Source organism: Salvia splendens, chromosome 11 (genome assembly GCF_004379255.2).
Source record: "Salvia splendens isolate huo1 chromosome 11, SspV2, whole genome shotgun sequence".
NCBI lineage: Eukaryota > Viridiplantae > Streptophyta > Magnoliopsida > Lamiales > Lamiaceae > Salvia > Salvia splendens.
In genome coordinates this window covers 29,611,253-29,636,084 of record NC_056042.1, presented here as the reverse complement: position 1 = coordinate 29,636,084, position 24,832 = coordinate 29,611,253, and the positions used below count along the sequence as shown (strand labels likewise).

General features: G+C 39.4%; 4 protein-coding genes and 1 long non-coding RNA gene across 10 annotated transcripts; 3 read left to right on the top strand and 2 right to left on the bottom strand.

Annotated features, from left to right (window-relative positions):
* LOC121755325 (ricin B-like lectin R40G3) lies at positions 1-4,547 on the top strand. Of its 4 annotated transcripts, XM_042150642.1 has the most exons (6): positions 1-311; positions 342-479; positions 553-675; positions 3,482-3,538; positions 3,987-4,215; positions 4,320-4,547. In XM_042150642.1, coding segments are annotated over exons 1-6 (762 nt in total). In that variant the 5' UTR covers positions 1-98; the 3' UTR covers positions 4,322-4,547. The 4 variants fall into 4 exon arrangements, with proteins under 4 accessions (XP_042006576.1, XP_042006575.1, XP_042006577.1 ...); XM_042150641.1 differs by having other exon boundaries at positions 7-479; XM_042150643.1 differs by lacking the exon at positions 3,482-3,538 and having other exon boundaries at positions 9-479.
* Positions 1,076-2,757, bottom strand: LOC121755370. The gene is made up of 2 exons (XR_006040710.1): positions 1,908-2,757; positions 1,076-1,313 (listed from the first exon to the last, which is right to left on the bottom strand). It is a non-coding gene; the product is annotated as an uncharacterized LOC121755370 (long non-coding RNA).
* A 2,965-nt stretch (positions 4,548-7,512) lies between the features above and the next one.
* LOC121755318 lies at positions 7,513-10,116 on the top strand. 2 transcript variants are annotated; one of them, XM_042150631.1, is made up of 8 exons: positions 7,513-7,961; positions 8,147-8,501; positions 8,789-8,876; positions 8,951-9,018; positions 9,150-9,203; positions 9,290-9,382; positions 9,470-9,646; positions 9,903-10,116. In XM_042150631.1, the coding sequence occupies exons 1-8, from the start codon at positions 7,735-7,737 to the stop codon at positions 9,939-9,941; spliced, it is 1,101 nt and encodes a 366-aa protein (XP_042006565.1). In that variant the 5' UTR covers positions 7,513-7,734; the 3' UTR covers positions 9,942-10,116. The 2 variants fall into 2 exon arrangements, with proteins under 2 accessions (XP_042006565.1, XP_042006566.1); XM_042150632.1 differs by having other exon boundaries at positions 7,514-7,961; positions 9,299-9,382.
* Positions 10,117-14,259: 4,143 nt separating this feature from the next.
* Positions 14,260-19,474, top strand: LOC121755316 (lysophospholipid acyltransferase LPEAT1-like). Of its 2 annotated transcripts, XM_042150629.1 has the most exons (9): positions 14,260-14,902; positions 15,796-15,915; positions 16,023-16,060; positions 16,547-16,611; positions 16,764-16,832; positions 17,205-17,338; positions 17,730-17,870; positions 18,187-18,250; positions 18,595-19,474. In XM_042150629.1, the coding sequence occupies exons 1-9, from the start codon at positions 14,408-14,410 to the stop codon at positions 18,612-18,614; spliced, it is 1,146 nt and encodes a 381-aa protein (XP_042006563.1). In that variant the 5' UTR covers positions 14,260-14,407; the 3' UTR covers positions 18,615-19,474. The 2 variants fall into 2 exon arrangements, with proteins under 2 accessions (XP_042006563.1, XP_042006562.1); XM_042150628.1 differs by lacking the exon at positions 18,595-19,474 and having other exon boundaries at positions 18,187-18,468.
* Positions 19,475-22,349: 2,875 nt separating this feature from the next.
* On the bottom strand, positions 22,350-24,437 carry LOC121755323 (protein BRASSINAZOLE-RESISTANT 1-like). Its single transcript, XM_042150638.1, has 2 exons — positions 23,891-24,437; positions 22,350-23,389 (listed from the first exon to the last, which is right to left on the bottom strand). The coding sequence occupies exons 1-2, from the start codon at positions 24,182-24,184 to the stop codon at positions 22,700-22,702; spliced, it is 984 nt and encodes a 327-aa protein (XP_042006572.1). The 5' UTR covers positions 24,185-24,437; the 3' UTR covers positions 22,350-22,699.
* Between the last annotated feature and the right edge of the window lie 395 nt (positions 24,438-24,832).

Sequence of the window (24,832 nt, the reverse complement as noted above, 5' to 3'; positions counted from 1 at the left end):
AATTGCACACTAAACTCAACCATCCCATTATTAATCATTATATATCTCCGCCTATTCTGATCTGCTGAAAAAGCACTCAATCGGCATCAAACACGAAGATGGACGGCCACCACCACAACACCCGCCACCACGATCGCCGTGAAGAAGAATACAACCACCCACCGCCGCCGCCGCAAGTTCACCACACTGGGCCAGCACCGCCGCAAGTACACCACACATCTCACACCGTCCCAACTCCGAACGCGCCACCAGTCTACACAATAAACGCCCACAATCCATCTCCGCCGCAAGTCCATCACACCTCCTACTCTCCGCCGCCGTCGCACGTGCCAAGCCACAGCCCGCCGCCCGCCGCCCACAACGAGCTGGCGAATAAGCCTTCTGTGAGGATGTATTGTAAGGCTGAGCCCAATTTCTCCTTGACCATTCGCGAGGGGAAGGTTGTTCTTGCGCCATCGAATTCCGCCGATCCTTTGCAGGTGGGCTTCGATTATTTCTTTGAAAAATTCAATTTTGATTGCCAAGATCGTATTTTTTATTTGGGAATTTCAGCACTGGATAAAAGATGAGAAGTTCAGCACGAGAGTCAAGGACAAAGAGGGCTTCCCGAGTTTTGCTTTGGTCAACAAAGCCACTGGGCAAGCCATGAAGCACTCTATTGGTGTTACTCAACCTGTACTCTCTCACTCTCTTAGATTAGTCTGTTTATTGCAAATCAAAGGTGAATTTGATTGTGTGTGTGTTGAGTTAGATCCTGAATATGCAAAATTCTTGAAAAGTTTGCCAATTGTCATGTTTTCAGTGTTCATCTCTGTTTTTGAAATTAGATTATTGGATTTTAGGTTCTATTCGAAGTTGGATTGTAAAGCTTCTTGATTGAGCACAACTCATCTAAGATGACAGCCTACATGATTAGTTGTAACGCCCCGTTTTTCTAAACCTATTTTGTGAACCCTAAAGTACTGGTATTTAATGCTATTAATATTGCAAAGTCCGTGAATTAATTGCTAGTGAATTAATTGTTGAGTGAAATTTGTCGTTGGACTACAAGTTGCGAAATAAAATATTTCGCGAATTTAAATAATTCCTTTCCGTGAGGAATATATTTATTGAACTCAATTTGCGTACTGGATCGAATAATTGGACAATAATATAAAGGTCCAGTCCGTGATAAATAAATTATGTACTACACAATTTAAAATAAAATACAATGGACCGTGAATTAAAGATTCTCCTTGATATTAATTCAATTACTAAATAAAGATCCTACAGATATCTTCATCCTCCGTAATGAGATATTCATCCTCCGTAATCTACAAATAAAATACCAAATAAATTCAATTAAATCAAAGAAATAGAGGGAAGAAAAATAAAAGAAAAATTGAAAACCCTCCCCCTTAACCCACGTAAAAAAAACGTTTCTCCCCTCACCCCATAAATCTCTCCCATATCTATCAACTACCCTTTTCTATAATATCACATTCACAATTAGTTTCCTAGTTTCCTCATTCTACCAGCAATCTGAAAAAAAAGGAGGAACCGTGAGATCAAGACTCCAGTTTTTTTTATCTGTGGTTGTCTATCCAACTAAGGTAATTTCTTCACAATTCCATGAATACGAACCTCCATGAATTAATTCCATGATACCAATTCTTCAATTCACAGTTAAGGAGAAATTGACAATTAAAATAGAAGCCGGGGGATTTATCGAGTTGAAGCTTCTTTTCCACAATCTGCCAATTGAAGGTATACACCTCTCCCATCCAAATTTCAATCTCATTCTACTACATCCATATACTTTTCATCCTACTGTTGCCACAATCTGCGATACCTCATAATCGAATGAATTGAAACAAACTAAACCAAAGAAACAAGTTTAAATTCACGAAATCAAATAAAGAACTTACCATCGGGGTCTTGCGGGGCTGAACGGGTTGGTTCCGGGATGTTTTGGGGCTGTTCGGAGGGAATCGGGTCTGTTTCGGGGTGGTTTCGGGGCTGCACGACCACCGACGGAGCGGCGGCAGCAGCAGCCTGACCCGGCGACACCTCCCAGCAGCGACGGCAGCAGCAGCGACGGCAGACGGATTTGGCGGCGACGGAGCAGCGACGCGACAGCAGCGGTTGTCTGACGGATCGACGGCCGGATTTCCCCCGCTCCGACGACACCGTGGCAGCCGCAATTTGTCTTCCCGGTGAGCAGCGGCCGACGGCGTGGAGTGAATCGGAGCAGGCGACGAACGGATGGAGGATTTCTTCCGATTTGGTCGAGAGTGAGAGAAGAAGAGAGATAGAGAGAGAGGAAGAAGGAAACGTGAGTGAAGGAAGGAATTTGGGTTCTTGGGCTTTTTTTTTTAAGAAATAATGTGGGCCTTGATTTAATAAATTGGGCTTTTGTTTTATTTAAGTTGGGCCTCATCTTTTAAATGGGAGGATGTATTAAATCTATGGGATCCATTTAAATCTTTGGGCTAATAACTAATTAATTTTTTTGAGTAAAAATTAAATTAATTGTGGGGAATTATTTAATTAATTCCGGAATAGTTCTACGAATGAATAATTATATCCTAAGTCCGAAATAAATATAGTTCGAGGGAAAGTGGTTGCGTTAATTTAATTACATACTTTAATAATTTTGGGGATTTTATTTCGATATCATTAAGAAAATACGAGGAGCCAACGGAGGAAAATTAGCGGCATAAGCGGCCGCCGAATAACCGAAAACCGAAATAAATCGAGATAAAAGACTTTGCTTAGGATGCATGCATTTTCAGTTAGTTGTTTGAATCAATGTGTTGATTTATCTATTATATAAATTGTTAAAGGTAGACTTCGCAAGGGAATCGAGATACCAAAGGGAAGGAAGTGTAGAGAATTAATCAATTGAGGTGGGCTTTCTCTTACTAAACTCTTTTACGTTTTCAAAAGTATGATTATGGTGGGATAAGGGTGGTTTAAATTGTTATGTCATGCCATGTTTGTTTTGATGATGAGATTGTTGTCTGATGCCTAGTTTGTGAGTTTGCTCTATTAGGCTATAGGGCTATGTTGAGATTGTTGCCTGATGCCTAGTTTGTGAGTTCGCTCCATTAGGCTATAGGGCTATGTTAAACGAATTCGGGTCTGAGTAGGGCCGCAAACCCTATCAGGCTAGTGTACACGGGTGAGATCGTGAGCCGTCCTTGCTAGTCGGCCGGTCTCGTGGGCGAATAGTGTGGCCACACTTTCGTCGCACCATGGAAAGAAGATGTGATTAAATGATGGAAAGAGGATGTGATTGAATGATTGATGAGAAAGTGGGGAGATTGTTTTGACTGGCCAGTCTATGAAATTGTTTGTGATACTCGATAATATTTCTTTTCTAAATGTAAAACTCGAGTTCACTATGGTATGGATGACATAACTTTCATCAAATGTTTTCGGCATAAGCCCACTGAGTATATTAAGTACTCAGCCCTGCATGTGTTTTCCCTATGTGCAGGTTGAGCGGCGACGAGCAGTTGGTGGTGTTGAGCAATTTAAAATTGAAGCATGGTTGGTTAGTTGTGAACTACGAGTGTCGTTGTGTCTCCACACATGACGTCACTCTTTCTCTTGAACGCTTCCGCTGAGACATTGTCTTTACTCACCATTCTTTTAGCGTTGAACCTAATTATTTGGATAACGTCGACCTCTTGGCCCTTTGTTGTTAAATATTAATTATTGGTCAAACTCTTTATTAAAACCCTAGTTCTCTTCGTCTATTTATAAAATTCTTTTAATCACGATCGCCCGTATTTATTAACCCTAAAGGGCGGTCGTGACATTAGTAATCTGATTTCCAAATAATCAAAGATGTCCTGATTCAGTTAAATTATTTCTAGATTTTGAGTTTATTTCACTGCCAAAAGTGTGGATCAAGTTTGGTTTGGAGTTTAGACTCAATTTTGTTGTTGGTTTTGGTGCTTAAACTATTTGGCAAGATTCATTATTCTTGTCTCTAACAGGTTGAGTTGAGTCCTTACAATTCTAACAAACTCGATGAATCCATTTTGTGGACCGAGAGCAAGGACTTAGGCGATGGCTATCATGCAGTGAGGATGGTCAGCAACATCAAACTAAACGTGGATGCATTCAACGGGGATAAGAACCATGGTGGCGTCCATGATGGCACTAGAATCGTGCTTTGGGAGTGGAAGAAGGATTCCAATCAACGCTGGAAGATCGTCCCATTCTGTAAGTTCTCAGCATCGTGTTTATATGTTTTATGTGCAATAAGTCTGGTTTTGACTGCAATGCTTTCGTGTTTATAATGGCTGCGTCTTTCGTTGGCTGTGTAGGATTGATTGCATCTCGAGGATCTCTTGCGTGGATGTGTGTATGTTGTCAAGTGGTATAAACGTGCATTTGGGCTTCAACTGCACTCTTCTGTATCATTGAACAACAGTTGCTGGATTAAATGCTTTGTGCCTCATTTGTAACTCCCTCCATTTCCTTGTATCATTGTATCTATGTTTCTTACTGCCTTCTTTTTAATATGAAACGTAGCTCAATCTTCCTCTTTTTAATATGAAACGTAGCTCAATCATAGCTCCAACCACCAGATACGAGTAGTACTATCATACTCCCTCTATCCATGAAATATTATTTAAGAAATATAAAGAAAAGTGAGTTGAAATATTAGTGAAACGAGAGTCCCATATTTATATATTAGTTTTATAACAGAATTTGAGCATAAAGAGTTAGTAGAAAATGAGCATTATTTAACAAAAATAGAAAAAAATTAAGTGGATAACTTTTCACGGATAGATAAAATGACAAAATTAAATAACATTTCACGAACTAGTGAGCATATGAATGTATGTAGAAGATTTATTAGTTAGTTGAATTTAATTAATCAAACAGTTTCCTTGACTAGTTATTGGCCTATGGCCTACAAAGGCAAGGAGTTACCAACTTGCAACTAAAAAAAGAGGCCCAACAATTTTTCTTTTCCCAATATTATGTAGAATAGGAAAAAGAAAATGAAAACCGAAGTTACTTCTTTTCCCAATATTATGTAGAATAGGGGACGTGTTAAATTCTCTTAAATCTTTTGGTGATGATCCTAGCTTGTCTATATAAGTATGGATAACACCTAGGGATGTCAATGTAACCCGGAATCCGCGGGCCGGCCCGAATAACCCCGTAAAAATAAAGGGTTAGGGATGCAATTTCGCAGCCCGAATTTAAAATCGGGCCATTCAGGCTGACCCGGTCGGGTTACCGGGTTAGACGGGTTTGCCCGGTCGGGTTACGGGTCAGCCCGTCGGGATAACATTTTACAGAGAGAGGGAACATCTGAATGTATGTAAAGATTTATTAGTTAATTGAATTTAATTAATCAAACAGTTTTCCTCGACTAGTTATGGGCCTATGGCCTACAAAGGCAAGGAGTTACCAACTTACAACTAAAAAAGAGGCCCAACAGTTTTCCTTTTCCCAATATTATGTAGAATAGGAAAAAGAAAATGAAAACCGAAGTTACTTCTTTTCCCAATATTATGTAGAATAGGAAAAAGAAAATGAAAACCGAAGTTACTTTTAAGAGAGTTGTACATATTTTCTCCATTTTACGGTACGAGTCTTTGTCAGTTTGATTCGTTCCACAATAAGAGTCATATTTTATTTTTACTATAAATGGTAAGTAGGTTCCACATTCTACTATCTCCCTTCACTCACATTTTATTATAAAACCAATATAAAAAAGTGAGTCTCATATTCCACTAAGTTTTTCAATCCACTATTCTTTACATTTTTTAAAATCTATGCTTACAGTAAGAGTGACTACTATTAGAAATGAGCCACTCACCCCTTAAAAGACCTTTTAAGGGGTGAGTGACTCATTTCTAATATGGTATCAGAGCGGGCCTAAGTCGATGATTGATTTATCTCTTCTCTTGTCTACCCACGTGATGGAAGTCCGATGTGTCATTTCGGCCCACACGTGAGGGGGCGTGTTAAATTCTCTTAAATCTTATCTCACATCTACTTGGTGATGATCATAGCTTGTCTATATAAGTATGGATAACACATTAACACCCCATCCCCCCTATAAGGCCTTTTAAGGGGTGAGTGACTCATTTCTAATATGGTATCAGAGCGGGCTCAAGTCGATGATGGTTTTCTCTTTATCTCTTATCTACCTCACGAGTGGAAGACCGATGTCCTTTCCGGCCCACGTGAGGGGACGTGTTAAATTCTCTAAAATTTTGTCGCACATCGACTTGGTGAAGATCTCATCTAATCTATATAAGTGTAGATAATCCTCCCCCTTATAAGTCCTTTTAAGGGGTGAGTGATACTATAGAGGAGCTAGGATCATCAAGTCGATGTGGGACAAGATTTAAGAGTTTTAACAGGCTCCCTCACGTGTGGGCTGGAATGACACATCGAATAGGCTGGAATGAACATCGGTCTTCCACTCATGAGGTAGATAAGAGATAAAGAGAAAACTATCATCGACTTAGGCCCGCTCTGATACCATATTAGAAATGGGTCACACACCGCTTAAAAGGCCTTTTAAGGGTGAGTGACTCATTTCTAATAACCTCTATTGTGAGATTGACACCGTATTTTTCAATATTCACCAAAAATTATCGGTTTAGTGTAGGGTTGGATAGGTACGGTATATCGTACCGAAATGGGCATACCGCATACTGTACTGAAAAGTACGGTATGAGAAAACACGATACCGTACCGTGCCGATTTTTTCGGTATACCGAAAATTCAGTATATGAAAATATGAAAATTGTTACCGTACCGTGATGCAGTATACATCGGTAATATGCTATTTTTAAGTTTACGAGAAATTCAAAAAGTGGTCAAATTTGGTTATTGTATAATAGTAGTAATATATGGAGTACTTTAATGAACGAATCACCGATGACAAGTTGCACAAACAGGGCAGTTTTGGGTAGTCTATTGCCAAATCATTGCTGATTTTCTTTTCTTTATCATCTTTTGTGGAGGGGAAAGATTGCTTCGACGAGAAAACTCACAATTCATATTTCAAGTGAGAAAATGTTAAATACTTTAAATATCTCGTACAATTTGTGATGCTAAATGACAATTTGATCAAATTTTAAAGTTTTAACGAGTTCCTAGCGCAATCACTCCATACTCGTACATATATAATCACTATTGAAGAATACATAATTCTGTGTCATATTAATTGGACTCGGTGTATAGTGACTATATGTCCAAAAAAAAAAAACTATACATGTATCATGTCAAACAGTCAAAGAGATTAAGAGAGCTTACACTTTGTGGGATGTGAACGCGTAACATCCAAAAAAACCTAATACTTAAATTTTTATTTGACCTTATGCTATTTAGCCTCTAAATTAGTGTAGCAACTTATGTTTACCAAATTACTTTTGGGGACACCAAAAATTGAAATTAACTAGAGAGCGTCCCCATCTAATAATAGCAAAGTTGGTTGTATTTTAGCAACGTTTTCCCCTCTCTTATCCGAAAATCTTGATATAGAAAGAAACATGACATTTGATCCGTCATGTGGCTTCACTTTCCTCGCAAAAATTTATCACTATCACCCTCCCCCCCTTCTTGAACCACTCCAAATTCCCAACTGATCAGTTCCTTTCCTACAACAAACAGTTGAAAATGAAAACTATGTTCAATATATTCAAGAATCCCACTTAGTTAATTATCAAGAAAGATCTAGTCATACGTGAGATTTGTTTGTGGACATCAATGGATGTATTCATGAAAGATGAAGATGATTTGAGACAGTCTGATCGTTCCAAAACCACATCCCTTAAATCACCATACACAGGCTTGGATTTCGGTGATGTTTTTGGGGGGCCGCCGCGACGCCCAAGGAGGCCACATCTTCATGGTGATGATTTCTTTGATGACATATTTAGAGGCCATGAGTCGTATAGTTCACCATGGAGAACTCATCCTCGTCATCAATCAAGGTACTATAAAACCTTTGTGTTTTTTTCATAAAAAAAAGATGATCAATCAAGATGTTCATTTTCAGCATCCATTTACTTGTGTGTATCGAAATACTACTAGAAAATAAAACCTTTTCTTTCCCTATCTATTTTACTCCAGTTTATATCAAACATGCCTGTAGTGTAATTGTGGTTATATGTAACAGTTTTCCAGCCAAATCGAGCAAATTAGTAGTGGAATTTCCTACCTTTTCATCAATAAGTGACCATGTGTTGGAGCATAAGAGCAAGAGACTCTCAAATGATAAAAATGGAGGGCTAAATTATGGAGTTCATCAAACCTCTCATAGAAGAAATGATGGTGTACCAATTCCATACATGGGAAAGGATTTGAATAGTCATAGCGATAGGTATCATTTCAGTGCTGATAATGTGAAGGGAGGCTTTGCCAAGATATTCAACAATGAAACAGATTTAAGCCCAAAATCCTATGTTAAGATGCAAAGTCAGAGTTGCAGGTGGACGGCTATAGGAGTCAACCTAATGGAAAATCATAATCATGTAAGTCAGTCCAATTGAAAACATTGGTACTACTTATTGGCCAAATTGTTAAATAAATCACCAAAAGTGATACAAATTTTAGTCAGTCTTACAATTTTTCAAAATCTGAAAATCAAATCTCAGAAAGATAAATTTTGTGATTAAATATGCGATCCCGGATTTAAACAAACAGTTGTCACATTATCGCATATTACACCGGCAGCAAGGCATGTGAGATATATAATTGAGATTACAACTTCTGTGATTTAATTTTTCTTATCTTTAATTTTTATTTAAAATTTTAATAGGTGAATGAGAGTTTAAGAAAGGTGGAACCACAAGAATGTTATGCAGGTAACAATGCTTGGATCAATAAGAAGAATGCATTTTCATCAGGTTGGTAACTTATCGTAGTATCGATTATTAACTCCTTGTTTTACCTCTATCCTGAGTGATGATTTCACTTTTAGAGTCACCACGCTTGGATTCTAAGATATTAGAGGAAGATTTGATCGACCCTTTTGAAGACTTGTTCGAGGTAAAGTAGTTGTTGTGTTTTTTATGGAACTTCTTCATGTGCAAGAGCATATATAGAATAGGTACTGGTCCATTCCAAAATGGTACCACATTTCTTGATTTTGAATTACTTTGGGATATTGGTTTTAACAGTTGAAGGAGTTGCATGATGGTGTTGAAGAAGCTACACTATGTGAGGACACTATAGTAAGTGATATAGTATATATATAGTAGCGACACCATCTTTTCTTGTGTTGAATATAGATATATAGAGTAATTCATGAAATGTAAAGTTGTTGCAGCAGAGGGAGGCTGATGCTAAAATTCGACAGTGGTCAGCAGGGAAGGAAGGGAACATTCGGTCTCTCCTGTCCACCCTACAATATGTGAGTACTATATTATTAACTCTTAATTCAACAATCAAATATATAGTACTCCATGTTTTAACTATTTAAATTTTTGTCATGAGGAAGGTTCTTTGGCCAGGAAGCGGATGGCAGCCAATCGCGTTGGTGGATCTAGTTGAGGAGAATCCGGTGAAACGAGCCTATCAGAAAGCGTTGCTCCGCCTACATCCAGATAAACTTCAGCAGAAAGGCGCTGCTTCTCATCACAAGTATATTGCCCTTCAAGTTTTTGATATTCTTCAGGTATTTACTTACTACTACTACTACTACTACTTTTTTTTAAAATCTTATGTCAAAATGCAAAGGCTTAACTGCCAAAATTCAACTACTATAATTTAATTTGCTCACATGCAAACAGAAACGAGCTTATCTTTACTCGTTCATTTAGATCCAAAGAGAAATTTTCTTAGATCTGGGTTGAAAAATATATTTAGAGTTCTTGAATTGTGAGAGATCACGTGATTGATGAATATATCTTGGTTTTTAAAATTTGATACAGGAAGCATGGGACCATTTCAACAATACTTGTCCAGTTTAACCATTCATGCAAGCATGTATATATACTCGGTCCAGCATAGTGCAGAATGCATATATCAATCATTTTAATTTATGACAATTCACAAAGCAAGAATAAATGAATACCAATGTATAGTGCACGTTAATTTGCTTGGTTTGTTTATAAAAGGGTTTCAATAAACTGCCTTTTTTAACAATTTTTATTTTTTTTGTTTGTTTATAAAATGGTTTCCATGAACTGCTTTTTTTATTAGTATATCACTATAACAAACATATTTTTCAGAATACAAAATTAAAACGCAATTACGAAGGACAAACATTTGAATTAATATGTTTTCTCAATACATGTAAACACTAGAGCATCCACATCGGCGAGCTGCAGCTCGTCCGTCCGTCCGTGCCAGCGGGCTGCGCTCTTGCCGCTGGCACGGCGCTGCTCGATGCATCAAGCACGTCCGTGCCAGCGAGCAACATACGTGGCAGGCGGTGATTGGCCAACGGCATAGCCGTTGACAATTTGATTTTTTTTAAAAAAAAATCGGATTTTAATTAAAAAATTCGGTTAAAAATAAAAAAAAATATTTTCCCACTTCCCAAAAAATTATATCCGTTTTCTACCCACTTTAAATTTATTTTTCAATTTTTTCCCCAAAAATACACATTTTCATCTATAAATACCCCCACTTTCTCACCAAAAAATTCACAGCACACTACACAATTCTCATCTACATTCTCTCATTTACATTCTCAATTCTCAATCTTTCTTCCACTCCTACAACATAACAATGTCCGGCCACGGCGATCACCCCCTGGCTCCCACGGTTGGAACCCCGAGTGGTTCAGTTCACAACCGTTTCCTAGTCCGGAAACGGAATATTCGGCCCCTCCTCAAACCCAAGGTTCGAAAGTTCCGGGTGGCTACAGGCCTTACCCGATGGACGACCAAGATGCCCTCGAAGGGCAACACGGGTAGACACCCGAGCCTAGAGCGAGGTCGAGCGGCCCCTCCCAAACTTCGACTCCTCCTACTCGCGGTGTCCGCACACCGTACACTCCGGCGGAGATGAAGCAATTGTTCAAAGCGTTCTTGTCAATCTCCGAAGATCCGGAGGTTGGCACGAACCAATCCGGCGATCACTATCGTTTGTCGATCATTATTGGTGGCGCATCTGTTGCCGGTACAATGAAAACCGGCCGGCTGGAACAATAGAGCGCAACGAGAGTATGGTGCGCAACGCCATATACAGAGCCAACGAAGAAGTCCAAAAGTTCCAGGGGTACTACCTCCAGGAAGAGCGGTCGGCGGGGAGCGGCCGGAGCGAGGTCAACATCATCAGTTCCGCCTTGTCGACCTACCAATCCATGAACTACAAGCCGTTCAAGTTCCTCAACATTTGGCAGGAGACGCGGTCGCATCCGAAGTATAGGGGAGGCGTAACATCCTCCTCTAGTGGTTCCTCCACACGGTCAAGGTCAGTATCCCTATCCGACGCCGGCCCCGAAGACGTGGCTAGCCAACTTGTCGGAGCTAACTTGAGTAGCCCCGACGCCGGCCCGAGCGGTTCCCAATGCCGACCGCAAGGAAGGAAGAAGGCGGCGGCCAACCGCCGTCGCGCCGCGACTCCATCCGCCTCCGATCCCGAACCCGCTCCCGCTCCCTATGTGCCACCTCAAACCCCCACCAACTCGTTGTAATTTATAATATTATTCCGGGTATTTTAATGAATTTTAATTTTGTGAAAATGTTTTTATTTAAATTGAATAATAGAATAGTGGAACTCTTGTGCTCGTCCCTGCGGAAGAATACGGATGTGGGTATTGTGCTCTTGCCTAAGAGTAGACAAAAAAATGGGGTCGGGCTCACATCCGTGCTCGCTGGTAAGAGCACGGATGTGGATGCTCTTAATCCCAGTTTTATAAAAAAGGAGTTATATATGGATACCGATAACGACAAAATATATAGTAGTACATGAGAAAAGATCTGCTGCATAATTAATATGGGCAGCGACTAATCCACGTAGTAAAATTAAGATTTCTGTTAACAAAAATACAATTCTCTTTTATTTATCTACGTATCAGCAATATCATTAATTTTTTCTTATATCTCTCCTTTTTTATTTGTTTAGTTTTTGTATCTTTTCATCTTGTAGTATTATATATTTTCTCCTAGATTTTTATTAGAACTTTCAAGCGCCGTCTCTCTCGAGAAGTGCTAGCCATGAGGTTAGTTTTTTAGCCTTGGTCTTGGTTCATATATGCTTGAATTTCTAATATAATTTACATGTTTTCTACTTAATTTTAAAGTAGGGAAAACAAAAATGAGAGAGATACGATCAAATCACAAACCAGAGCTAAAGAATTCAATACTTAAAATTGATAAAAAAAAAACTAGGGAATAATAAAAAATGATATTTTATTTGATCAAAAACTAATCTTGAAATAGTGTAATTTAGGTGAATTAGAGAAAGTTAGGAAGAAGAATTGATGTTATGGTTGCAGGAAGAAAGATACATAAAAGAAAGATAAACGAGAAAATTAATGAAACGAGAAAATTAATGATATTGCTGACATGCAGATAAACAAAAGAGAATTGTATTTAAGGAAATTAGACTACGTGGGATTAGTCGCTCACAATACCCCATATCGATTAAGAGCATCCGCAGCGGTGGCGGTTGGCGCCACCGCCGTCCGTGCCAGCGGCAAGGCGAAGGACCGCCACCGCTGCAACCGCGCCGCTGGCACGGCGCTGCTCGATGTATCGAGCACGTCCGTGCCAGCGGACGCACACGTGGCGGTCTCCCATTCGCCAACGGCATAGCCGTTGGTTTCAAACATTTTTTTATTTTTTTTTAAAAAAAAATCAGATTTTATTAAAAAAATCGATAAAAATAAAAAAAAAAATTTCACTTCCCCAAAAAATTATATCCGTTTATAACCGTTTTTCCCCACTTTTTAATTTTTTTTTATTTTTTTTACCCCAAAAATACACACTTTCATCTATAAATACCCCCAATTTCACTCCAAAAAATTCACACTTTCACTACACAATTCTCATCATCAATCTCTCATATCCATTTTCATCTTCCTCTCACACCCTACAACACCACTATGTCCGGTAACGACGACAACCCAAGCGGCTCTCACGGTTGGAACCCCGAATGGTTCGGTTCGCAACCGTTTCATAGTCCGGAAACGGAATATTCGGCCCCTCCTCTCACCCAAGATTCGGGCGTTCCGAGTGGCTACCGGCCATACCCAATCGACGATCAAGGTGCCTCCGATGGGCGCTACGGGTGGACACCGGAGCCTAGGCTTCGCGCCCCTTCCCAAATGCCGAATCCTCCATCTCGCGCCGGTGTCCGCACACCGTACTCACCGGCGGAGATGGAAAGATTGTTCAAGGCGTACTTGGAAATCTCCGAAGATGCGGTGGTTGGAACGAACTCAATATGGCCGATAGGTCAACTATGACCCCCACGCAACTTCAAACGCACGAGTCCATGATATTGGGTCTCCAAAAACAATTGGGGTTGGTGCCGCCGGATGCGTAGTCTTCCTCGGGTTATATTAGCCAATAATTATGTAATTTTTAATTTTTAGGAGTTTAATTATGTAATTTTTAATTTTTAGTATTTTAATTATGTAATTTTTAATTTTTAGGATTTTAATTATGTCTTTTTATTTTATTTGTAATTTGTTATTTTTATTGTGGTTTTTTTAATGAATTTTAGTATTATGAAAATGTTTTTGTGTAATTGAATTTTATATTAATTGTGCTCGTCCTTGCGGAAGAGCACAGTTGTGGGTGTTGTGCTCTTGCCAGAGAGCAGGCATGAATAGTACCGCCCGGGCCCACAACCGTGCCGCTGGCAAGAGCACGGTTGTGGATGCTCTAACTGTGCAGCAGATCTTTTCTCAGTAGTACATAATATATAAAGATCCTCAATTGTAAATTGATGCACACCAATTTTATTTAAATTAATTTGTTATTTTTTACTTAAATAAATTGCTCGTATCCTGAAAAATATTTTTCTAAAACAATAGATATTAAATTGAAAAAACTTAATTCTTTATAAATTATTACAAATAATATTAATTCATTTTAATTCATCACTATTATATATGTACAACACTTATAATTCACCAATTCCTAATCAGAATTTTTATTATTAAATATAATTAGGTCAAATGAAAATAAGAAAAAGGATAAAAAAAACGTACTCCAAGAAACATGATGGGCCCACTCCGCCGTTAAAACATGACTGCACGTGTCGTCGCACGCACGACACCACTATAAAAGTCCCCACGCGGCGCCCCGCATATCCCACTCCACGCGCCAACTCCTTTTCCCCAAATCCCAACTGAATCAAATTCACCGCAGAATTTATCTTCTTCGAATCACAACAACAATGTGCGCCCGCTGAAACTCCTCGAACCAATTCCGCCCTAATAAAAAGAAAGAAAAAACTCCATCTTTCTTGATTACGAATGGAATCCGAGCTCAAAGAGCTTAATGTCGCCGCTGCCCCGCCGCAGCCCGAATCCGATTCCCGCCCGCTCCTCAAACCCGAATCCGAGAAACCGGTTTCGAGCCCTAGCCCTAGCACCAGCATCGAGGAGCTCGAGAAAAAGTACGCGCCCTATGTCCGCTTCGATGTGTACGGGCCAATGGGGCGCGGGGACCTTCCGTTGGTGGAGAAGTTTCTACTCGGATTGGCACTCATGTTTCTGTTTCCGGTGAGAGTGGCGGCGGGGACGGCGATTGTGGTGTTTTATTACTTGATCTGTCGATTTTGCACGGCGTTTCTAGCTCCGAATAGGGAGGATGAGCAGGAGGATTTCGCCCACATGGGCGGCTGGCGGAGGGCGGTGATTGTGCGGAGCGGTAGGTTTTTGTCCAGGGTTTTGCTCTTCGTTTTCGGGTTTTATTCGATTTCGGATACCAGTGGGGGTGGTGAGATTGATGGAGCCGCGATCACTCGGGTACTTCATGTTTTTGTTTTTATGCTGTTGTTTATTGGCTTGAATTTTTCTTTATTTAGTATTGCAATTGATTTGCTCGTTTGATTCGTAGTGCTTTTGTTTAGTAGATTGAGTAATATGGTACTGCCTTAGATTGAATTATTGTTAAATTATTTGTTTTAATGAATTCGGGCATTGCCTGATGCGTTTTGTTGCATCTGAGCTTACTCAATTGCTTGTTTTTACCTGCTTTACAACGGAGTTTTGTCTAGAGATACAATAAGCTTTATATGATAGTGAAAACAACATTGTGCGTGTAATGAATTGGTAAATGAGATGAGTGGAATGGCATTGGATCAAATGTGTTACTCGAAAATCTAAAGAGGATGTCTAAATTCTGTTTCAACTTTCAACATTCCAGAATTACTAAACAAGCCGTGACATTATCTGAGATGGGAATCAGTTTGCTTTAAAACAAACAAAGAGATCATTTCCTGCCTTGCTTACAGGGCATGCTGATAATGTTCCGGGGAAGAGAACATCAGTTTCTTCTCTGGTTGTCTTTGTGGTCTGACTGATAATTGCGGTAGTTACCAAAAATTGAATGGGCAGTGTTTTGGGAGATGGGCTAAAATTGCAAAATGGGCTGAGGTGTCTTAAGTTGGTAATACACTCTTGAAAAGGCTGTTTGTTTGAGATTTTCAATATTTGTCTTTTCTTTATGATGAGTTTATAAAGATGATATTACAATTAGCATATAATCATTTGATTAGTAGATCAAATTTTTTACTGATTGGGTTGCTTGCATCATAATTATTATTTTTTTTATAAGATTTGCTTCCTGAAGATTCAAAGAATATGTCTGGCTAAGTGATATTCTTAATTTGCCTAATGAGTTTTTTCAATGTTTTCAGTCTGCAGATAGTAATGAATCTGAAGTGTTGGAAGAATATGGGGTTATTGTTTCCAACCATGTATCTTACTTAGATATATTATATCATATGTCTTCCTCTTTCCCAAGCTTTGTTGCCAAGGTGAGTTAATACTTCCTGTTATAGTAATATGTATGTCTTTCATAGGCATATTAACTAAATGCAATGCTAACATGCCTATTATCTTCTTTGTCGATTTGCTGCTGTAGAGATCTGTGGCTAAACTTCCTCTTATTGGTCTTGTAAGGTGGGTTCTTATATTTCAATACGTAACAGAAAACCTGTTGTTTGCTTCTCCAATATGTATTTGTTAGAAAAATACAAGTGAAATCCAATTCCTACATGCTCCATGTGCTGTTTAGTGTAACACATTTCAGTTCAAATTTGTGAATGTGATCACATCAAATTATGGAGTTCCATTATTATGGGGTTTAACATATAGGAATGAATAATCCTTTTGCCAATTCACTAGGAACTGGTAACGTAACTGCCTTTGTGTCCCACTTTTAGATTATTTTCGCAATCTAATATGCCCAGTAACACTGATATTTCCATTGTAAAAAGTACAGTACAATTTTTTTTCTACTTTGACATCTTAACGGAGCAGGATAAGTGTATTTATTCAAGCATAGATCTTGCTCACCCAATTTCTTTTCTTGTATATGAACCCGTATATTATTCCAAGATGCATGTCACAGGTGTACCTATTTACCTTATCATTTTCTCATTACAGCAAGTGTCTCGGTTGTGTCTATGTGCAGCGTGAATCAAAGTCATCAGATTTCAAAGGGGTTTCAGGTAAATCTTCTTTCACTGCACTAAGTGAATAATTTGGCTGTAGATTATAAACTAAAGGAAATAATCCTGGGATGGGTGAAAATAGGAACAATAAATCAATTTTTGTGATGAAATGCTAATTTTATACTCAAGGTGTCCTTGTTGTTTGGCAGGTGTTATCACTGAACGAGTTCAAGAAGCTTTTCAAGATAACTTTGCTCCAAAGATGCTGCTTTTCCCAGGTTATCTTTGTGATGACATTTATATCTTCTGGTTTTTGCACCCTTTGCAGACTATTATCTGTTGACTAAGTTAATCACTCTGATCCATGCCTTTAAAGAATGAGGTTGTAGTGAGAAATAACAATAAAGCTTCTGAATAATCACTTCTGCATGATTTTATGACAATACAATGCATATTAATGTCAGTATTTTCTTCTGTGGTATACTGGCAAATGAATTAAAAAGTAGCATTCAAAATTGCTTCTTAATCTGTCATTTTGGAGTAGTTTGTAAAATTTGCTTATCTCCTCATTAGATGGATTTCACTATCTTAGATGTTCTAGTAACAAGAGAAGCTCTAGTTTGTCTAACTAGTTTTTTGTCTTTTAACAGAAGGCACAACCACAAATGGTGACTACCTCCTCCCATTCAAGAGTGGTGCATTTTTGGCAAAGGCTCCAGTAGTTCCTGTCATTTTAAGATATCCCTATCAGAGATTTAGTCCTGCATGGGACTCAATATCTGGAGTGAGTTGTTCTATTGTGCTCTGTTAGAGTTCATTGTTTAGTTCTCTCGGTGACATTTTCATTGCTGCATGTGCTCTAGAATTTGCCTTGGTAGAAAGTTAAAATTGTTGGTGAAGTTCTTCTGTTCAATTTGGTTTTATTTATTTAATTCTAAACTGTTTTGATTCTACGGTCTGTATGAGACTGTTGTATTATTTTTGCCAGACAATCTTGAGTTAATAGGCCTTATTTTCATAAAACTACTGGCTGATCTACATCATTCCCTTATGGTTGTCTGTCCTTGTGAACTTAGTATAGTTGTTACTAATGACCAAGAAAATACTCTTGCTTGTGTGCAGTCGCAGTCCAAATAGTCCCATTACTGTGCTCATAAAGTTTATATCTTTCACAGGTGCGCCATGTGATTCTTCTTCTATGCCAGTTTGTGAATTACATTGAAGTGAAGAAGTTACCAGTTTATCACCCCTCTGAACAAGAAAAGGAAGATCCCAAACTTTATGCTGAAAATGTGAGACAGCTGATGGCTCTAGAGGTACCTATTTTCTGAACGTCAAGCTAAAATTATTAAGTGTCAAAATTAGCATCAATTGGTTGCTTGTGTGGAATCATATAAAATTCCTTTTTCTAGAGTCCACTCTGTCATTTCTTGCATTGATGAGTCGGACTCCCACTATTACTTGACCAAATAACAGGATGTCTAGAAATTGACTACATCATATCATATGTTACTGAAAATTATACTCCCTTAATAGGCAGAAGCTTATAAAAACTGAACACTGAAGCCCAGTTTTTGTTTAAGAATTCCAATTTACTACATTTATCTGAAAGGAAAAGCTCTTATGTTGCAGGGCAATCTGATTCTTTCAGACATTGGATTAGCAGAGAAACGAGTCTATCATGCTGCTCTTAATGGTAATATAAGTATGCCTACTGTTTTGCATCAGAAAGAGGATTGATAAATTCATCGCCTTGCTGTGAATGTTTAGTTAGTCCATTTGTTTGCTAAAAACTAAAATTTAGGCTGCCAGAGACTTACCTGGAGCCACAATCTATAAGAATTATGTTATCATCTGTAACTATTTTATACACAAATAATGGTCCGAATGAGATGTTATAATGCTTCTTGTTCATCGTGTTTTTGTCTCCGTATCACTAATTCTTCATTTCATGCATGGCCTAGAAGTAATAATTCGCCCTTGCAGCCTCTGGTTAAAAATGTGGCTAATCTGAATGGATCTCTTTGGTTGTTCCTGCAGGTTTATTATGTGAAAGGTAACCCGAGTCCGACGTGTATATATTCATATAATGAATGTATTTTTTGACCCCATAAAAGTGAAAACTTAACGCTGATAGAAGAAAATCACCGGTCGTCTATATGGTCTCTAAATATTCAGCTTTGGTGGGATTTTCTCTGTGCTCTCTTTGTTCATATATTAGGCAGCATTACTTAGAAGTGATCATGGAAAGCTCGGATGGCAGTGGACATGGCCATGGGGCTATTACTTGCGAAATTTCGTTTATTTGATTGTGTATATATCTGGGAAACCTCATTCTTTGATTATATCTAACAGCTTCTACTAGTTTAGGTTGTCGGATTCGAAGGTTAAACTGTTATAGAATCTTAGTTTCACTCACAGCTAACAGTCTTTCAAAGCCTCAACAGTGTATCAAATTGGGGATTATGTTGTGGTAGTGTTTAAAGTTATAATCATGTTTTATTGTTTCATCATAATTTTACCCTTGAAAAGCAGGCAGGATATGATACATTACATATTCCAAATTTCTCTGTGTGATGAACTCTTTTTTTTTCCTCTCTCTTGAGTTCACATTCTGATGTTGCTCGGCTATTGGTCCACGGAGGAGGAGACGACGATAGTATCAGTAGCGGAGGGATAAATCTGTATCAAGATTCAAAATTTGAGATTTAGTATTGAATTATGTATGTATTCTGTCAAGTGTAGATAGTGAAGAAGTAATAATGAAGAGGTATAATTCTAATATGTTTGTGTGATTGAAATGTTTGGGACATACAATAAATGAGGTACAATGTATGGAACCATGGATCTGATGTAACAACTCCAACATGCGACCTGGAAAATAAACCATGACAGTAACAGTTTATTTGTCTTTTCCATATGTTCTCTTCTTCCTCTTATTGATTTTAGATATAAACATCACCAACAATCATATTTGTGGAAGCAACCTTGTCGATGCGGAAAATAAGCAAGTCGTTCATTATAATAATGTGATGTTTGCGTTTCTTCCACCAAAAATATAACCGAATAATATTTAGAGGAAAAAGAAAGAAATCCTTTATGGGCTTTTCTATAATATGTTATGATTATAAACTATAATGAGGCTTCAAAAATGGCACAACGGAAAGAGAAGAGTTGTGATGGAGGTAGCAACCTTAGATTTATGAAGGTTTCGCGTTTCGGCAGACCAGACCGACAATAGACTGTCAACCCTACCTAGCATTGTCCTCAATAGCAAGTGTGATGACTGAGACATACCCTAGAGGGTTAGAGGGCAATATGTATGTTGTTTATATATTTTTTGTGGGACAAGATAAATTATGAATAACTTCAATAAAATTCTAAGTGTGACGATGGTCGGCCCTCCCATGAGATCCTCTATCTCATAATTTAGTGTCTCACAATGTCCCATAAATAATTTTTCTATTTTAATGATAAAATTTATTACTATGAAATAAATTTTTGTATTGCACAATACATTATATAAAAAATAATAATAATTCTAAAAAATTACACCATAATTTTGGAATATTTTGATTAAAAACAATTATTTTTGTTGATTATTCTAAAAATGGTGTACAATTTTTTTTTATAAATTCTACTACTTTTTTTGTAAAATATTGAAATTAGAGCATTCACAGTGGGGCGGACGATAGTCCGCCCGATGCATCGGGTCCGCCACTGTAGCCATGCGGACGATAGGTGTTGGAGCACGCATCGTCCGCGGTATCGTCCGCCCCACGACGCGGGACGATGCAACGCGTTTTACATTTTTTTAATTCTTCAAAATTTATATATATACACTCTTCCATTCACTCCTTCTTCACATTCTCTCTATTTCACTTATTACAAATGAATCCCGGTGATTTCCCAAGTCCGAATAGTCCGATGTTCGGTGGTGGTGCACGGTGGCTGGGTACAGACCCTGATGAATACCGGCCCTTTGACTCCAACACCCAGTACGATCCCGATTTCAGCACGGATTCGTACGGACTGTCAGACATGGAGCCGTCTCCCACCCGCGCCCCCGCCCCACCCTGCGGACGCGCCTCTTGCTCCGCCGCCGCCGCCGCCACCAAGAAGAAGCGGAACAGGCAAAGAGCCCAGAAGTTGCCGCTTCCGGAGAAAAATGAAGAATTCACCCCGGGGAGGACGTACTACAACCCGGATGAAACTATTGTCTTGACGAAGTGTTGGATTGATATTTCAAAGGACCCGGTGTTTGCCAACAACCAAAAGCAAATCGTGTACTGGGAGCGCATCGATGATCGCTACAATGAGGCCAAGCCGGTGGCAGCCTACAAGCTCCATAGGGCGCAGCTCCGCAAGCACTGGGATCAGGTGAAGAAGCAGGTCAATTTGTTCTCGTCAGAGTACGAGAAGTGCTTGAGGGAGTAGGGCAGCGGCGAGAGTTTGACTGATGTGCGCGATAGAGCGCTTGCGTCGTACATTTCATTGTACGGCGATTTCAAGCATTACAACTCCTGGCCCCTCTTGAAGGACAAGCAGAAGTTCCAAGGAGGGATTCTGCCCCTATCGGCTGCGGCGAAGAGGACGAAGAACACCGTCGCCGGTGATTATACGAGCAGTGACAGCGGCGCACCTCCGATGGACCTCAACCAGCCGATGTACGAGGATGAGAGTTCCGGCACACCGATGTCATCCCGGCGTCCCATTGGCAGCCTCCAAGAACAAGGGCAAGGAGAAGGCGACATCTTCACAGGCCCCGGCCCCGGCCCCGATCGCGACCCCGACTTCCGATGTGGGACATGCCTACGCGGAGTTGGTGGCGGCCGCCAACCGGAGGACGTTGTTGGACACGCACCCGCCCTCAGGCAGTGCGAGGACCCGGACGAAGCCGAATACTTCAAGTGGATGATCGATGATCTGCGCCGCAAGTTAGGAATGATGTAGAGTATGCCCTTTTTATCTGTAGTGAATTTGTTTTTTATTTCTAACTCTTGTAACTTTTTTTTTAATTAAGTAATGTAGGATTTGCCTTTAAATCGTGGTGCTTTTTTATTATTTTATATGACATATTTGAAAACATAAAATTAATTAATAAAATAGTAGTGAAAATTATAAGGCAGACTTTAGGGTGTCCCACTGCAGGTAGAAGGGTAGGAGGATAGAATGATGGTGTGGCGGAGCATAGGACACCTAGTGTGGATGCTATTATCAATGCAATGGTGGAGTGAATTCCCTTATCAATGAAAAAATACTAGTTACTTTTTGAATCATGTCTTAACTAATTTTGACTGACCATCAGTCCAAAATCAAAATCAATCCAAACATCATCACTCTATGGATGACACTAATCCCAAGCACGACCACATCTAATCATATTGGATTCATTTTAGTCCGTTTTGTGCGGATAATTGTGGTGATATATCATTGGTTGACCAAACACATACTCCTATAAAGCATGAGCATCAAATAATAATGCAACCATTTCTTTTCTTGACAAGTAGACCAACACCACAATCATTCATCAAGCACTACATGTGAACAAGCCCACATATTGCGCTCACTTAACAACAAAACAAAAATATACAAACCCCCCAAATCATTTCCACAAATCCAATCTTTAAATTTCTTTATTTCATCTCATAACTAACTTACAATGTCTAATAATTCACTGTATTATTGCCAAGGCCATGTTGTCTGGGACCAGTATTAAATCACATATCTGCAGTAGATGCAAGAAGAAAATGATCTGATTTCAACAAAAGTGAGCTGTTGAGTTCTGCTAAAACTTTGAAAAAACTAATCTTTGATTAAGAGGAAACATCAAAAAGTTCACACATGGAGGGCTATCATACTAGTCTATAATGACCTTGATCACAATCCAAAAAATGAGAACAAATATCTACATGTAATAGAACCCCATGTAACTTAAAATGGGGCCAATAATAATAGCTAAAAGCATAAAAAGATCAAATGAAAGGCCAGACAGAAACAATATGAATGAATTATCCAACCTAGAGGCGAACCGATACAAGCTTTATGGGCCAAGGTTCGTCTCCGAATGAGAGTCTTCCATGAAAACTAAAACTTGAGCAGAACTAGGCAGGCCCTTTTAAGTCTGCAGCAAGAGCAAGGAATGCTAACGAGCATTGCCACTTCCTAGGGTGAGCTCAAGATCGTCCATTCCCACCTCGTGGATCCTCTCACCTTCCCACGGCTTCACTGCCATACTCTCAAAGTCGAATTCAGCAGCCTTTCCCTTATCCAACATGCCATCCTTGGAAGGAACAGGTTGAGCCATGGGTTTCATAAGATTGAAGGTGGGAGAAGTAGGGACCATGTTGGCAGCATTTGTATAGGCTTGGAAATTCATCCAGCGGCAGGAATCAACAGTGGAGGTGTCAGACTCATCACACTCCGGAATGGTAGCTGGAGTGAAGCGATGGACACGGGTTGGGCTAGCAGGGGCAGAAGCAGCGTAGAAGGGAATATTCAAGGCAGACATGGATTCTTTTGCAAGAGTCTCCAAGTTGAAAGTTTGCTTGGGGACTCTTGTTGGGGAGGAGAGGGGTGGGGTAACAGGGGCACTGTTGGATATTCGGAGAGGAGGCAGAGACGAAGGGAACGAGTTCATGAGGAAGGCGAATGGGTGCGACGAAGCATTTCCATCAAGACGGGATGGACTGGGGAAGGACGACGACGATGGACTTGGTTGGTATGAAGGAATGGGACTGGCAAAATAGGAAGATGGTGGGCTTGGATTTCTTGAAGAACTTGGAGTGATGTTGGTTGAGGTGCCTCCTATTTCCATTGGGATTGGCTTGCATCCCTATATCATTAGTCCAATTCAATCAAATTAACACCCAAACAAATATGGAAATGGGCAGATTAACTGGTAATGCTCAAAATATGAGATTGTAAAACATTCACTAATTTATACTCCAATTAACCTGCTTCTAAACTTCTCTGTAACGAAATTATACTTCCAAAATTGAAAATTCTACTATTTAACTATTTAATCCAAGTGCTAACTCCATTCCTAATATTTCTGTAACATTCAAATTTGGAGCAAAAACATAACTAGAAAGTAATGGGAGAAATGAAATAGAAAACCATCTCTACAAACCGTTAAGTGTGGGGAAAAATAAATCTTTATGTAGAAACCAAGAAACAAGTATCACAATCAACAGATCCAAACAAAACGAAGCAAAACACACTATAAAATTATATTCACCAACAGCCACAAGGAAACCAGAAGAAAATCAACCTAAAAAAAAACTAAAATCAAATTCCAATTTTCCATCAAATGAGAAAGAAGAGTGAAAATTACCTTGCGATAGGTAGTGCCGTCGGGCTCAACAACCCAACCAGCCTCATTGCAGAGAGCTTTGAGAACTTCGTTGTTGTCGCAGTGCTTGGGCAGATTGTAATTCCCCTGCGCCCTCAGCCCTGTGTAAATCTTAGCTGCAATCGCCCTCCTCCTCCTCTCTCTCCTCCTGTTATTCTCCCTCTCTCTCCACGACGGCTTTCTCCTCCCCGAGCCGCCGCCGTCTCCGACGCCAGCTCCGGCAGCAACGCCGGCGCCTGACGATGAGGCTGTCGATCCTCCAGCTTCCCACATCATAATTCCCTTCTCTCTTTCTCTCTCTAGATCTGTGTGTGAGTCGAATTTTGGGAGTGGTGAGAGATGAGATTGTGCTTTATAGGGTAGAGGAGAGAGCTGCGAATTTGGGGATGCAATGCTGATGAGGAATTAGCTTTGCCAAGTGTTGAATCAGAGAGAGTGTGTGTTTGTGTGTTCATATCATGATATTAATGTGCATGTTTTTCTTTTTGCCTTTTTCTTTTATTTACATTTACAGAGAAAAAGCAATAATTGAGGGAGAGGAATGTTGCACTGCAATTCAGCTTGTTGGCTCACTCGCTTATTTTTCGTGTCTGCACTTTGCAGCCGTCTGTTTCGGTGTCGGTTCTGGTTTCACCGAAGGTTAAACGAGAATTGGCCCGAAAATTTTCAAGGAGGTTCGGTTTTGAACTAAAATCAACCGTTTCGGTTCTACTTCAAAATCGACAAATTTTTTTTATTATTTTTATTTTTATTTTTGGCTAAAATCGGCATTCTTGTCGATTTATCAATCAAAAACTTTGTAATGATAACAGGTACCTAAATTGTGAAGCTCATTCCAATTCGGCTCGTTGACCAGAATTTCGCTACCAAACTGTTTACCATCACTCCGATTCCAATTTAATCATGCAATCCTACTCATTTACA